The sequence below is a fragment of the Heteronotia binoei genome, chromosome 6 (genome assembly GCF_032191835.1).
Source record: "Heteronotia binoei isolate CCM8104 ecotype False Entrance Well chromosome 6, APGP_CSIRO_Hbin_v1, whole genome shotgun sequence".
Taxonomy (NCBI): domain Eukaryota; kingdom Metazoa; phylum Chordata; class Lepidosauria; order Squamata; family Gekkonidae; genus Heteronotia; species Heteronotia binoei.
The window spans coordinates 120,315,243-120,331,452 of record NC_083228.1 but is presented as its reverse complement, the minus strand read 5'-3'; the positions used below and the strand labels follow the sequence as shown (position 1 = coordinate 120,331,452).

Sequence of the window (16,210 nt, the reverse complement as noted above, 5' to 3'; positions counted from 1 at the left end):
CCTGTGAGGTGGGTGGGGCTGGAGAGGGCTCTCACAGCAGCTGCCCTTGCAAGGACAACCTCTGCCAGAGTTATGGCTGACCCAAGGCTATGCTAGCAGGTGCAAGTGGAGGAGTGGGGAATCAAACCCGGTTCTCCCAGATAAGAGTCCACACACTTAACCACTACACCGTACTGGCTCTAGTGATGTTCTTCACATTTTGTTTGTAGGAAGTACCCATCAGAGCTTGGTTGTTGTTTTTTTAAAGAGTGATAGGAAAGGAAGATATATGCCTCTGTGAAGAAAGAGTAATTCAGATTCTGCAGCGATTGTTGGGAATTGGCTGAAATGAGGGGCAGGGATCCAGACTCAATGTTCTGCTCATGCACAGCATTCTCAGTGGAACAAAACGTCCCTGCCTCCCCCTTCCCATCCCACTGCAGCCCTCTGATGTCCTTGGCATGCTTCTCTTGGAGGACAAGAGACCCCTAGGAGTAGCATGAGGGGTAAATTGGAGGGTCTGCATCAGGAAGAGGGGATGGGTGATTTGACCTGAATAGTCCAGGCTAGCCCAATCTCGGAAGCTAAAGCAGGATTGGCCTTGACGAATTGTTTGGAAGGGTGACCTTCAAGGAATACCAGGGTTGTGACACAGAAGCAGTTAATGGCAAACAACCTCTGAGACATCTTTTACCTTAAAAACAAGTATAGCTCACCCCCTACTGGTGCATAATGCTAAAAGAGCTAGAACTTCTAACTGCCAGACAATATTAGGATGTCCTGGCTGTTCTACACACAATGGCAAATGGTGATGATGATAGGGAATGGGTGAAAATTACCCCATTCCTTCTGCTAGAGGTAAATTTAGATCCCAATAATAATCTCTTTCTCCAGCATCTGTTGTGTGGTAACTGCCCTGTACAAACATATCTTTATACCCAGAATTAAACTTTGTTGGTCTTATGGTGTCACTGGACTTGAACTTTGGGATTGTCAAGACGAGAGATAAGCAGAGGTGATTTGCATTACCTTTCTCTGCATAGCAACCATGGTCTTTCTTGGTGGTCTCCCATCCAACTACTAATTATGGCTTACCCAGCTTTCCTTTCAGGCTCCAACAAGCTCAGGCTACTCTGGGCTTCAAAATGCTACATATCTACACTACTGTCTCCTCCAAAGGGAACCGATTCCAAGAAATGATCCCTGAAGTGTCTTAGGACCCAGACCAGTAAGAAATCCATAAGAACAGGATAATTACCTGCTCCCCCCCCCCCAAAAAAAAAGACAGAAAGAAAGAAAAAAAATTCAACAAAAGAAATCATCCAAGATTCAACCCAAAGTATAACCAGAAAAAAATAATAGAACAAAATAGAAGTCAAGTGCACCTTTAAGACCAATTTAGTTTTATTCAGAATGTAAGCTTTCATGTGCTCTAAGCAGACTTCATCAGATGAGGAATCCAGTACAGTGAGAAAAGCCACACATAGCTGGTAGGCTCTGCTCACTGCACTGCAACTTGACTCCTATTTTGTTCTACTACTTCAGACCAACACGGCTGCCCACTTGGATCTATCTACAGAAAAAAATAAGCTGATCTTTAAACACTTTACACTGTGTTTTTGGTAGATCACTGATTAGCAGTTAGTATTGCCTACTTGGAGGTGGCAGTTGGATAGGAATGGGCCCTGTAACCTGCCATGGTCTGCTGCCACACCTCATTGCCACACATGCCACTCATCCTTACACACACCATTTGCATCTGGTGGTGCATTCACACTACGCTAAACAATGTGTTTTACATCCAGATTTTTACTGTGTAAGAATAGCAAAAATCGGGATGTAAAACACACTAGTGTAGTGTGAACGCACCATCCAGTAACAGAGATCAGTTTACCTGGAGAAAATGGCCACCTTGGACTCTGTGGCATTACACCCTACTGAAGCCCCTCCTCTCCCCAGGCTCCACCCCCCCCCCCCAAAAAAATCTCCAGGTATTTTCCAATTTGGAGCTGGCAACCCTACTGTCTTCCTTTAGTCATGGATATGATATGTACAAAATAGATATGCACATATGCACAACTTCTACAACTGTGACTGGAGTCATGGACCCTGCTGTGAGCAGCATGTCAACTAGGGCTGCCAAATCCCCGGACTGGGTGGGGGTTCTCCCACCCTGGAGCTACCCAACCCACCGACCCACATTAGGCCAGCAGGGGGAACCTCCCCTGATGTTGCAATGTCAACTGGAAGTGACGTCATTGCGCAGGCGACGTTGCTCGCCGGCCGCCCTAGGCGTTTCTGGGGAAACATATTTTTCCTGGATGCTCTAGCGATTTGGTAGGGGGAAACTCTATGGTACCTATTGCATGTGCGAAATAAGCCCCTTGCTGGAGCCTGCAGGGGACTTGGCAACCCTAATGTCAACAGTATCCACGAACATCAAATTCACACACTATATTGTGTGCAGACCTGACTATTTGGAGATAAACATGACTGATTGCATGCCATACCTTTTGTGACAAATTATGAACCACCCTGTGCTTGATTTCCTCCCACTGAAGTCGATGGCCTCCAGAGTGCTTCATGTTGGCTGGATCGTGCCCACAGCATGGCAGACCAACAGGTTTCTTGTGGAATCACCTTCTATATTATATTTTCAATTCCTCTAGGTTTAAAATAGAGCAAAAACTGGATTTGAAAGAAACTCTCCAAGCTCTCGGCGTGATCGAGATATTTAATAATGGATGTGACCTTTCTGGATTAACAGGTGCTTTGATTCATTGTGCTGATGTTGCTATTGTAAAAGTTTTATCTCTGTTTTCAGTCCTCATTGCCTGCTATAATAATGTACTTTTAACTGTGTGTTTCAGCGTTTGCTCAAGGGCATAGCAAAGCCCTGTGTTTTTCCTTATGCGTGTCTATGGGTGTATAATGTGTGAATGTGCAGTGCAGCTTTTTCGTCTGCATTAGAATCTTTGCTTCTTTTAGACTGCAAGTTAAAATATGGAAATAAACTGAGTTCAGAATACAATGACCACTGAATTTTTCAGTAAAATTTGTGGACTCCTCATTGGTGGTAGAATTTTGAGAGAAACCAAACCATTTTAATAATGAAAACCATCACAGGATTCTGTACATTGTTATTTTCTGAAGTGACATTCAGACCAAATTTGGGATGTCATTCCCTTCTTAGGCTTCATCTGAAGAAGCTGGGAGAAACAAAGAAATGTACATTCAGGATTAGCTTTGTTTCTCAAGTATGTCTTTCATACCTCAAGGTTGTCACTGGATACAATTCAAGGCAAAATGGGGGCTTCCTCCTTAAGAAACCCTTTTGAAGAACTTTGAACGAAACCAAACAGCATCAATATGAAAGTTCTGAGGGAGGTTTCACAGACTATTGTGTCCCCAGGGATAACACTGCCATTTTACTGCAAGAATTCCCTCACTTTACAAATGCTGAAGAGGTCTGATCATGCTTGGGACTGTAACATGGGGGGGGGGGGGGGGGAGATGAGCTCCTGTCCCTCCTCCACCATTGTCAAATACCTTGGAAATGTTGCGATGGGGATAGGAATCCATACTGTGGTTTTGAGTAAGATCAGGCCCTCATGGGTGTCTGCAGTTTCTGAGGTAAAATGTTGATAGCATCAAGGCATCCCTGGGGACACCACTGTGGGCCTCACGCGCTTGAGCCCCCAGACCCCACAAAGCCTGAAGACAGAAATGTGGGTGGATCACGCATTTGGCATATCAACCTGAGCCGCCCACGTTGTGTCTGAAAGGCTAAAAGGGCGCAGACATCTTACACTCGTATTCACGCTTCCTTTTGCTGACACATGTATTCTTGACAACTGCTGAGCTGGTATTAGTTTCTGTAGACTAGGCAGACACGACCTCATGGTAAAGGGGGGTATGTCTTCCGGTTAGTGCTTTTGTCTGTTCGACGTTGTAAGCTGGTTTATTTCTGGCGCAACTGATGCAGAGATAAATAAACCCTTGCTCAGAGAGGCAAGACAGAAGCATTTTCTCAACATGCATGTTGTGTGGTTCATTCCAACACACCATAGCATCTAGTTTGGCCCCACAGTTGGAAGAGTAAACCATCAGTGATAAGAAGGCTTTTCTTGTGGCTACTGTGTACAAAAGTGATCATGGCAACAGCCCTTGATATCTTGTGTCTTGAAAAAACAACAAAAGCTGCATTGAAATAGGATATGGGAGGGTGTAATCATAGAGTTGGAAGGGGCTGTACAGTCCATCTAGTCCAACCTAATCTAATGTGGGCATGTGCTGAGGGTCTTGTTCCACATGCATACATGTGGTGGAAATCCATTCTACATGATGTTGTCATGTACTAATCTGCGTTCACCTCTTTCTTTTGGACTCTTTGTGGTGAACTGGAGAACAATGAAGGAGACTCTCATTTTTAACCATTAGTGTTTTACTGAGGGTGTTTGTGTTGGAAAGAATTGAATGGATCCTTGCATTTCTGCCACGTACCAACTCTTCATTGTTCATTTCATCCATCAGATGCTGCTGATGTACACATTTCGCAGGCTATTCAGAAAGTCTGCATCGAAGTAAACGAAAATGGGAGTGAAGCAGCAGCATCGACTGGTAAGGCCACGACAGAGTGCTTATTCAGTCTATCAGGGTTGATGCTAATCAATGCGGCTAGTGAGAAAGAAGAAGGGAAGCTGTCTGGAACCAATGGGTAGTTAGGGCTAAGGCCAGGCCCTGTTAGGAGATTGCTGAATTAGCAGGGGAGCTGTCTGCACTGTAAAGAGGAACCAGGTAGAATAGGGGTTGCATCATATAGCCAGTTTATACAGCAAGTTTTACAGCTCCACCCTCACAGTTTAGTAGAAACCCAGAAATCCTAAAATTGGAAACTCATGTTCATGAGTGGAGTTTAGTGTCATGCCTACAGGAGAGATCAGTGATAAGGATTAAATTCCTTTGATTTTCAGGTTTAGCTAGCAAACCACCAACCTCTTTTCACCTTCAAATAACCTTCTACCAGGTAAGGTGAAAAGCCAGGTATCTTTGTGTTCACAAGTAAAAAATGTTTGTGTGTGTTTTAAGTCAAGCCAGAACAAGCAGATAAGAGGAGCTAAAGACTGGCCACCCTATATTGAACTTCATAGCTGTAGGCATTTTTTTCCCAGCTGGGAAAAGAAGTGTTGAAAGCATCAGAGTAAAGTAAGGTATGCACTGGGGATGGCATATGTGCTCAGAGTTTATAAAGGCTCTATTTTTTTGGTTAAAATAATAGAACTCTTTACCTACTGCTTCAGGAAAGGAGGGAAAACTAGCTCACTCATGTATCAGTACTCTCATGGCTTCCTGTAAACACTTCCCTTTTTATCTCCACAATGTAAAGGGCTAGACAATTTTAAGCATTAAGGCTTGAGATTTAAGATGAGCTAGCATATCATGACAAATAGATCATACGAATGTTACTATGAAATAGCAAGTGCCATTACAAAAACACACACACACAAAAGTCTTCTGCTGCTGGGAGTGGGGAGGGAGCAAACTATTTAGACAATTTCCTACTCAATCAGGCTGTATGAAAAGGTACATGTGCAAAAAGCCCATTGTGCTGTGCTTTTAGAAATAATATAATGATGATCCTTGCCATAGATGGGACAATGAGTGGTTAGACAAAAAATCGGCTCCCTGTTCACAATTGGCAAAATAGCGTGAGCTGAACCAATGGGTGTTCAAGCATCCCTAGTTCTCTCTGGTGGTGGAAAGTGCTGTCAAAGTCACAACTGACTTATAGCAACCCCTTGTTTTCAAGGCAAGAGGCGAGCAAAGGAGGTTTGCCACTGCATAACCTTTCTCTCAAAGAAGATATTGGATTTGGGTATTAGGCCAATCAAGATATGATTTGGAAGAATTTTAAAAACCTTTCTCTCAAAGAAGATATTGGATAAGGGTATTAGGCCAATCAAGATATGATTTGGAAGAATTTTAAAAACCGACAATGCATTGAAGACTGGGGAAATGGCCATGAAATGGGGATTTCATTTTATACCATTTCCCTAATCTAATCCCCCACATGCATTTAGCTCAGAGGTGGAAGAGCAGCCACATTGGATAGTTGATGTTTAACAAATAATCTTCTTTCAAGAAAGCCAGTATGGTGTAGTGGTTAAGAGTGGCGGACTCTAATCTGGAGAACTGGGTTTGATTCTACAGTCTTCCACAGGAAGGCTGCTGGGTGACCTTGGGCCAGTCACAGTTCTTTCAGAACCCTCTCAACCCCACCTACCTCACAAGATTCCTCTGGAGGAGAGAGGAAGCCACTTTGCAACTCCCTAAGGTTGAGAAAAGCAGGTTGTAAAAACCAACTTTTCTTCTTCTTTTAAGTGGAAGAGCTTGATAATCAAGCTGTAGCCCATTTGACCTTTAAAAGGAAGGTTTGTCCCAAAGGAAGTGAGAAGAGAATTCACTCCAGGATGATGTTAATATGAGAAATGGGTTCCTGTTTAAGATGAGACAATCACTGATGTAATTTCTGAAGCCTTCTTGTTTTGATCAGCAGTTCATTTAAGGCAGAACACATTCTCCCCAAACTGAAAGGTTCTAAGGGTCAGGACCCAGAGGGAGCTGTTTTTGCAAAAGGATTTTGATAATTAATGACTTTGTACCCATACAGACACATCACGTTATGTTTAGCGCTTCTCATCAGTCTGGGACAGCATAAAATATGTTGTCTGAATATCTATGTTGTACAGCTGGCACTATATACACACAGAGATTGAGAGCATACATTGAGAACCAGAATGGTATGGAGGTTAGGGTAGTTGATTAGGATCTTGGTAATGCAGTTCGAATCCCCACTCTGAGTGACCCTGGGCATATCCTTCGCTCTCAGCATAACCTACTTCACAGGGTTGTTCTGAGAATAAAATGAGGCAAAGGAGAATGATATAAGCCCAGGGGGTTTTTTTTAGTAGGAACACACAGGAATGCAGTTCTGGCTGACCTGGCATCAGGGGGTGTGGCTTAAAATGCAAATGAGTTCCTGCTGGGCTTTTTCTACAAATAAAGCCCTGTATAAGCCAACATGGAGCCCCCACTGGGAGAAAGGGGAATGTTAATGAAGTAAATAAATGCTATTTGGGAGTAAGCCCCACCACCCACAGCAGGACGTCTACTTAGAATTGATCTTGAGCTTTCTGAATTAGTTGTTTTGACTTGAAAACCCACATTTTGACATTTTCTGCATCTGCTATATACAAAGCATTTCCACAATTCTTTATTCCTATACCATTTCCCCACACTGAGCTTTCCTCATCAAGTGTGTGCATTTTCCAGCGCTATTTGTACATCAAAACATCAGCATTTATACTTATGTTACTTGTGTATATGTGATGTATATATAAACATTGTTTAAATTGCATATAAGTATGTGGGGGTGGGGTGCGTGAATACAAAACAGATCTACAAAACCAACAGCAAAAAAAAAAAAAAATCAGAGAACTGAAATGGTGGATAAAAAGATAAGCAAATATAAAAAGAAGCAATTTTTAAAAAGCAAATTAAAGAATATTTGCTCATTCCTAGCTGTAGGATGCAATTCTTCTAAGTCACCATCTTTTGAGAAGTTCGTTTCCAGAATCTTCGAAGAAATGTCTAGCAGTTGCCCCGAAGTAGCACAATCCACAGGGAAGTTCTCCAGTTAGATTAAAATTAATGAGAACAGCACAAGAACAGGCAGATTGCTTTTATGAGACTGGTTGGCTGGATATGGGATGCAATATTATGCCCTATGAATAGACAGGAGTACAAAAATTATGTTAGTTGTACTGAGAAAAGAATATAACAGCAGTCATGCTGGATCATAGCAATGGTCCAGCATTTGATTTCACACAATGGCCAACCAGTTATTCTCCTGGATGAAGGAAGAGCATAGAGGCCAACACTTCTTCCTGTTGTTGTCTCCCCGCCAGCACTGGTATTTGAAGGGTGTAGCCTCTGAGGGTGAAGGTTCCTTTTAGTCACTGTGGCTAGTAGCCACTGATAGACCTATCTTCCATGAATCTGTCTAATCTCTTTTTCAGGCCATCTATGCCTGTGGCCATCACTACCTCCTCTGGCAGCAGATTTCACATTTTAAACATAGAATACCAGTGCCATGGGGCAAAAGCAGGGGAACGGCCCATTGGACTTACCATGAGGGGTCCTTCTCCTCAGAGGTTCGGAGGACATCTCTGTGGGTTATTCCTACTGTTCCTTCAGGGAGGCAGGAACACTTTTTTCACCTTCCTGTTGGCGCCTTCGGAATAACCCCGCCCTCAGTTGTGGGACTCCGAAAGCAGTATCGTCTTCCCTCTAACTAGAAGGACTATAAACAGAACTAACAACTTGTATTAAAATGCAAACTGTAAACTTGAACTCCAATAATACTGAAAGTAACACAGTACAAGGGAGATAGGCTGTAGAAAGAAACCTAAGCGATGAAAATGAATCTGGGAGTGGCGAGATGTCCTCCAAACCTCTGAGAAGGACCCCTCACGGTAAGTCCAATGGGCCGTTCTCCCTCAGAGGTTGTCGGACATCTCTGTGGGACCTACCAGAGCAGTCCCCTTTAATCGGGTGGGTCTTCATCGCTGACCTCCCCCAGAACATGCTGCAATACCTTTCTCCCAAATGCTGCATCTGCCGATGCCATGGAATGGATCTTATAATGCCTTATGAATGTAGACGGAGAGGACCAAGTAGCAGCTCTACACACCTCTTCGACTGAAGCCCTATTCAGCAGTGCCGCGTTTGTGGAGGCACTCCTAAGTGAATGTGCAGTAATTCCTACAGGTACCTGTAACCCTGATGCCCTATATGCTTCACTGATACAGGCCTTCAGAACTGCACTAATTGATGAATTAGACATCTTGTCTCCAGCTCTTGGAGGAGAGATGTTGATGAACACGTAGTCAGTTTTTCTAATTGACTCTGATCTTAGAATGAAAATCTTCAAGGCTCTGCGCACATCTAACGTATGCCAGACTACCTCCTTGGGGTGTTTGGGTTCTGGACAAAAAGTGGGTAAGTAGATTTCTTGTGAGCGGTGGAACCTAGAAGCAGCCTTAGGAAGGAAGGAGGGATCCATGCGCAGAACAACCTTTTCTTTGTGGAACACGCAAAGACCCGCCTTCACTGATAAGGCCCCCAGTTCCGAAACTCGACGTGCAGATGTGATGGCTACTAAAAAGAGAGCTTTCATTTGCACCCATTTTAAGTCCACCTCTCGAAGAGGCTCAAATGGTTTCTTAGTAAGCGCTGATAAAACGGTATGGAGCCGCCAAGACGGAAAACGATGGACTGTTGGAGGAGACTTCAAGTTTGCCCCCTGCAAAAACAACTGGATGTGTGGATGTTGAGACAGCCTGAACCCTCCCACGACCGGTAAGACAGTGGACAGGGCAGCTATCTGTCTTCTTAACGTAGCTGGTTGTAACTTGGACTCTAGGCCCTCCTGCAGGAACGCTAGTATCTCCACCACAGAGGGATTAAGCGAAAAAACCTTTTTTCTACGACACCATCGGACAAAAGCCTTCCAGGTAGTGTTGTATATGCGAACTGTGGAGGGTCTTCTTGACGCTAGCATAGTGTCCGTCACCTCCGGGGAGTAACCTAGACTTCTGAATGTCTCCCGCTCAATCTCCACGCGGTCAGATGAAACCACTCCGGGTTGGGGTGCCACACCGGACCCTGATGGAGCATGTCGGGAGAAACTGGTAGCGACATCGGAAGGTCTATTGATAGCTCTGTCAACATTGAGAACCACGGACACCGTGGCCAATAGGGAGCTACCATGATGATTTCCGCCTGTAGAACTCTCACCCTCCGCAGAACTCGAGAAACCAGAGGGACCGGAGGAAACGCATACAAGAGACCTGGAGGCCATATGGCTGTGAAGGCATCTGTCTGTTCGGCTTCTGGATGGAAGAACCTTGTGAAGTACCTTGGTAGCTGTGAGTTTGTGTCTGAAGCGAAAAAGATCCACCTCTGGTTGACCCCAACGCTGGCATATGAGATCGAATATGTCTGAGCTGAGGGCCCACTCGCCCTCGCAGATTTCCTGTCTGCTTAACCAGTCTGCCTGTATGTTGTCCTGGCCTCTGATGTGTTCCGCCCTTAGAGAGGCCAGATTCTTTTCTGCCCATGTCAGAATCCTTGATGCTTCCCTGTGCAACTGCGAGGATCTGGAGCCCCCCTGGTTGTTCAGATACGCCTTGGCTGTGATGTTGTCCGTTCTAACGAGCACATGCTTCTGGAGCAATTGGGTCCTGAAGGCAACCAGAGCTAGACGTATGGCTCTGATTTCCAGAAGATTGATGGGAAGCAGACTTTCGGGTTGTGACCACCTGCCTTGGACTGGTTTGTCCTGAAGAGAGGCCCCCCAGCCCCCCAGGCTGGCATCTGTGAACAGCTCTAGGGATGAGGGAGGATGGAATAATTTGCCCTGGCGAAGATGAGACAAGTCCGTCCACCATTGCAAACTCCTCTTGACTGTTGGCGGAATTATCAGATTTATGACCTTTCTCTCCATTATCTGAAGTTGAAATGGTCATAGGAACAATTGAAGAGGTCTGGAATGGAATCTGGCCCATTGAACCATGTCTATGGTAGATATCAAAAGTCCCATTAGTTTGGCAAGCAACATCAGTGGTGATGATTTGCTCTGGATGACCCTGGTAGCCAAATCCTTGATGGCCCTGGCCTTGGACAGAGGTAGAAATAGCGAATTGCAGGTGGAGTCGATCATTGCACCTAGATGTTCCAACCTCTGGCTCGGCTGAAGTGAACTCTTTTCTGTGTTCACCAGGAATCCGTGTGACTGAAGACACTGAATAGCCAGAGTTGTACCCCGAAGGGATTTCTCTTTGCTGTTGGATCTGACCAAGAGGTCGTCCAGATAGGGGTGAATGTGAATTCCCTGCTTCCTCAGCTGGGCTATCGGATGTATTAACATTTTGGAAAAAACTCTGGGCGCTGTTGACAGGCCGAAAGGTAAGGCCCTGTATTGGTAGTGTTGATTCAGTACCACGAACCTTAGAAATCGACGGTGAGAAGGGTGGATAGGTATGTGAAGATAAGCTTTGGTCAGGTCTATGGAAGTGAGGTACTCCCCTGTCAAGAGAGAGTCCATAATGAATCTCAAAGTTTCCATTCTGAAGTGACGTACTTTGACGTAGCGATTTAGAAACTTGAGATCCAAGATGGCCCTCCAGTCGCCATTCTTCTTGGGTATGGTGAAAAGGATGGAATACACACCTTTCCCCCTCTCCAACCCTGGGACCGGTTCGACTGCTCGAATGTCGATAAGATGCTGTATTGCTTTTGTGGTGATGAGAAGCTTGTGCTCCTGCTTGGGGGTAGGTGATCTGACAAATCTGTCTGGTGGAATGCGGTGGAACTCTATTGAATACCCCTCTTGTACAATTTCTAAAGACCATTGGTCTGCCTGAGAGGCCTCCCAGGTTTCTGCAAAGTGGAGTAGCCGAGCTCCCACCGGTAAGTGATTGTAGTCATGCCTGCTTGGACTTGGCCTCTCTGTCAGACTTGTCCATTTTGGAGAAGTTATTACGATTGAATTTGGAGCCGAATGAACCTCTTTTGAAGGAATTCTTTGGCGTTTCCCAATTAAACTTTTTTGATTCAGAACGATATCTGGCCAAGGAATGTTGGGTCCGAAAGGACTGGGGGCCCCTCTTTTCATTCCTCCAAATGGATTTGGGCATGGCCTTCTTTTTATCCCTAGTCTCTACTAGGATCTTGTCCAAAGCGTCCCCGAAGAGACGATCCCCCTGAAAAGGGTAAGCTGCCACTGTAGACTTAGAGAGAAAGTCAGCTTGCCAAGCCCTAAGCCACAGAAGGCGTCTGGCCACAGTAGTGGAAGCCATTGCCTTGGAGGCAAAGGTCAGCATATCTAAGGTTGCGTCAGCTGTGAATGACGCTGCCTTAAGGATGCGTGAGGCGCCCTCTAACATACGTCTGTTGTCCTCTGGTAACATCTGGAGTAACTTACGTACCCAAACAATGGACGCCCTGGAGACCAGGGAGGCCGCAGAGGATGCCTTGAGTATCATGGCCACGGATTCGTACAATCTTTTCAAGGTCGCCTCAGCTTTTTTGTCCAGGGGATCTCTAAGAGAACCCTGGCCGTCCTCTGAAACCAGTCCCGCGGACTGTAGAGCTGCTATTGGGCCGTCCACAGTTGGAGCTTGTAACAACTCATTGGTATAGGCAGGCAGTGCATATAACTTCTTTACTAAGTGAGGAAACTGCTTAAGGGAAGCTGGCTTTTCCCATTCTGCTCTAACCTGCTTTTCAAAGTATTCCGGAAAAGGGAAGACTTGTTCAGAAGTTTCCCCCCTGGGCAAGAACTCAGAATTTCCGCTTGTTCTTGACTTAAACTTCTTAGATTTAGCTACCTTGGCTTCCTCATCAATAGGCCCCTCCTCAATTTCTAATGCTGAAAGCGTTTTGGCTAGGAGAAACTGGTAAACTTCCTGACGGAAGAAACGACTAGCCTACTCAGGAATTTTAACCTCCTCCTGTTCCTCCTCAGAGAAACATTCCCCCTCTTCCCTGTCTTCCTGGTCAGAGCCAGATGCTACAGACTCAGGCTCAAAGGATAAGGACTGGGAAGACTGCACTGGGGCCTTTCGCGCTGCCTTGGTGGGCCAGGAGAAAGGGCGGGGAGGATCTGAAGGAAAGGTTGGTCCTTGAGGGAGAAGCCCCATACGGGCGCAAAAGGAGCCCATTTCCTCCTGCATAGCTCTTCTAATAAAAAGCATAGTCTCTGGGTTCAGAGGGTTGCCCATTTGTACATTACCCCCGTCCTGGAAGCCTTCGATGTGTGGTTGCAGGTAGTTCCGAGTCTCCGGAGTGCCTGCTCTTGGGGGTTGGAAGGTCTGGGAGCTACGCTCCGCACTTCCAAAATGGCCGCCGCTGTTTGCTGCCACCCCGAGGAATGTAGCTGGGGCCTCCATTACGCGCCGTTTCTTGGCGCTGGCAGCTGAATCGTCTGCGGCCGCGTCGGGAAGGGCGCAAACAAGCCGCGAAGGCAGGTCGGCTCCTTCGACGTGAGTCGGCGCTGCTAGAAGCGCGGCGCGCGACTCTCCCTCCTCGTCCGATAGGAAACCGTTCCTACTACAGGCCATTCTGAACGACCCAGAGAAGTTCCCTCAGTTTTCTTTGGCCAGCAAAAGGCAGAAGGAAGGGAGGGATAAATTAGATATGGAAAAGAGAAGATATGGAAGGGAAAATGAGAAGAAGAAACAGAGAAAAAAGGCTGAGCCTAGCCTTGTGCTGCTGCTCCCTGTAGAGGCAGGAACAAAACTGAGGGCGGGGTTATTCCGAAGGCGCCAACAGGAAGGTGAAAAAAGTGTTCCTGCCTCCCTGAAGGAACAGTAGGAATAACCCACAGAGATGTCCGACAACCTCTGAGGGAGAAAGCCTCAGCCTCTATGCCCTGTTGCTGTCTCTGTGTGAGACAGGATGCTGCTCTAGATGGACCACTGGTCTGATATGGCAAGGCTTTTCTTACGTTCTTAACTCTGTAAAATAGGTTAGGTTGACTGGGCCAAAGTTACTTCATGGCTGAGTGAGGATATTTGAACCTAAGTCCCCAGTCCTCTCTAGCCACTAAAAATACACTGACTCTCCACTGGGTAACACACAAGTTTTGTTTGCCATGGCTATCTGGTAATGAAGAACATCCATATGTGAACCACCATTCCTATAATTCACTGATTCAGCACAGCAAGTGCTACAAGACTGCAAATATTGAAAACATATCTATTCCCCGGCTCTTCTCAAGACAGAATTTGCCTCAAGGGGCTACATGGGCCTTGGATGTGATACTTACATATGCTGCTGGCTATTTGTATTGTGTCTTTTGTATATAAGAGGCACAGGCATCGTACAGTTTGCATTATTCCTCATTACAAATTATCCCCATACTTAGCAAAAAGAGCCAGTTTGGTGTACTGGTTATAAGAGTAGTGGACTCTAATCTGGAGAACCAGGTTTGAGTCTTCATTCTTCCATATAAAGCCATCTGGGTGATCTTGGGTCAGTCACAGTTCTCTCAGAGCTCTCTCAGCCTCACCTCACAGTCTCTGTTGTGGGGAGAGGAAGGGAAGGAGACTGTAAGCTGTTCTGAGATTCCGAGTGAAGGGTGGGATACAAATCCAACTCTTCTTCTTCTTTGAAATTCAATGATTTTATTTTAACAGCACAATTTGCTGTCACTGTATCTTTTTTCTTCTCCTCATGGCCATGTATTTAAGCCACTCTTCCCAAGCACATTCTGGAGTTTATGTGGCCCATTTTCAACTTTCTGCTTGACAAATGCCTGTGGGGAAGGTAATAACTATAGTTAACCGTGAATGTAGTTACAAATATGCCCTTGAAACGAGTTTCAAAATGGAGAGCCACATCTTGAGATTTCGACTTCTTCAGCCGAATGCATCTCTAGCAGGTTATTATCCTTGATAGCTTTTGCTAAATCCCCAAAGAAAATACCATATTATAAAACAACGACACGGTGTATGAGAATTTTCTAGTAATGGCTCAATTGCCTTTTGATGATTTGTAACTAAAGAGGAAGAAGAAGAAAAAAAGGACTGCCGTAATTCATTTTCCACTTGCTAAGAGTCAGTTGAGAACAGTTGGTGATCTGTAAAGTGAAAGGTATTTAACAGGATTTAACGTCTGTTTCTCTTCTACGTCATATTTTGGATACTGAGCTGATGGCATGCTGTGATCTGATCTATTACAGGAAATCTCCTTGGTTAATAAAATATATATAAAAACAGTCAAAACTAATCAGTGACAAATTCAGTTACGTTATTACACAGCCATCCGAGTTCCTTTGGGAATGAATTCAGTTCAGGGCAAAAATGTGATGGGTGAATATTTAGACTGTGAAACAGTTTTACCATTGGAGTAACTTGTCTTGGGATGGAAGAAGGCTTTGACAATAATTCAAATGGCTGATGTGGTGTGAGCTAGAGTGGAATGTGTTGGAATGTGCTTGCGGAGACAGTAGTTGAAATACTTAATTGCCATGAAGGACTCACTGGCTAACCTTGGGCCTCTCTCAGTTTGGTTTACTTCATTTTCTCCTACTTTCTATGAGGATAAAATGGAGAACCATGTCTTGTTAGAGCTCCCTATCTTCCTCTAGGAAGAAGGCTGTAGTAAATATCTTAAAATAAGGGCGTTTTCGCACTTACCTTTTACTGGCGCGACCACCCTCCTCACGCCGGCGGATCTGCAGGGATTTCGCACCAGAAGCGCCGGCGCAGCCAAAAGAGCCGGCAACTTCCGTCGCGGAGCCAGCTCAAACGGAAACCGCCAAGAAGCAGGAAAACGTTTGAGCTGGCTCTGCGACGGAAGTTGCCGGCTCTTTTGGCTGCGCCGGCGCTTCTGGTGCGAAATCCCTGCAGATCCGCTGGCGTGAGGAGGGTGGTCGCGCCAGTAAAAGGTAAGTGCGAAAACGCCCTAAGTGTTTACTTAGAAGTAAGTCCTAGCTATTTCATTATTTCTTACTCCCAGATAAGTGCAGATAGGGTTGCTGCCTAAGTAATATGCATGAAGTGGTTCTGTTTTTCTTAACTATGATGTCCACTCTGGTTTCTTCATTGACAGTACGCTGACTTTTTATCACCTGCCCATGGGCAGAGGGATGTTGCCCATGAGCCCCATCCCTATACACTATATAGTTCAAATACTGATGCACAGCATCACGGGATCAATCCCTTCCCCAACTTTCTGGGACCATTCAGCCATTAGTGGCTGAAATGGAGACTGCCTCCTCCACTGAAGGAATCCTCATGGCCTAGGACCTGCCTACCTGAGGGACCATCTCTCCCCACATGTTCCCCAGAGAGTACTGAGATCGGGAACCCAAAATCTTATCGTTGTCCCCGGGCCAAAGGAAGCCCGCCTGAAATCTACTAGGGACAGGGCCTTCTCCGTAATGGCCCCTTCCTGGTGGAACCAGCTGCCGGAAGAGGTGAGGGCCCTGCGGGACCTTGCCCAGTTCCGCAGGGCCTGCAAGACAGCCCTCTTCCGGCTGGCTTATAACTAACCGGCACCCGAAACTGAGTGTAGTTTTATTAGACCGCCGTATGTTTTTTTAAATGTTTTAACTGTGTAAATTGTGTAAAATGTTTAAATTTTTATATTTTTATGTTAGATT

The 16,210-nt window shown here is 45.5% G+C and overlaps 1 protein-coding gene across 2 annotated transcripts in view; it reads left to right on the top strand.

The window, feature by feature from the left end:
- The window catches only part of SERPINI2 (serpin family I member 2), a 71,805-nt gene that overhangs the window by 43,048 nt on the left and 12,547 nt on the right, over window positions 1–16,210 (top strand). For both annotated transcript variants that reach the window (XM_060242443.1, XM_060242442.1), the window contains 2 exons: window positions 2,649–2,746; window positions 4,513–4,599. In XM_060242443.1, coding sequence (XP_060098426.1) covers window positions 2,649–2,746; window positions 4,513–4,599 — 185 coding nt within the window. The remainder of the gene's footprint in view (window positions 1–2,648; window positions 2,747–4,512; window positions 4,600–16,210) is intronic.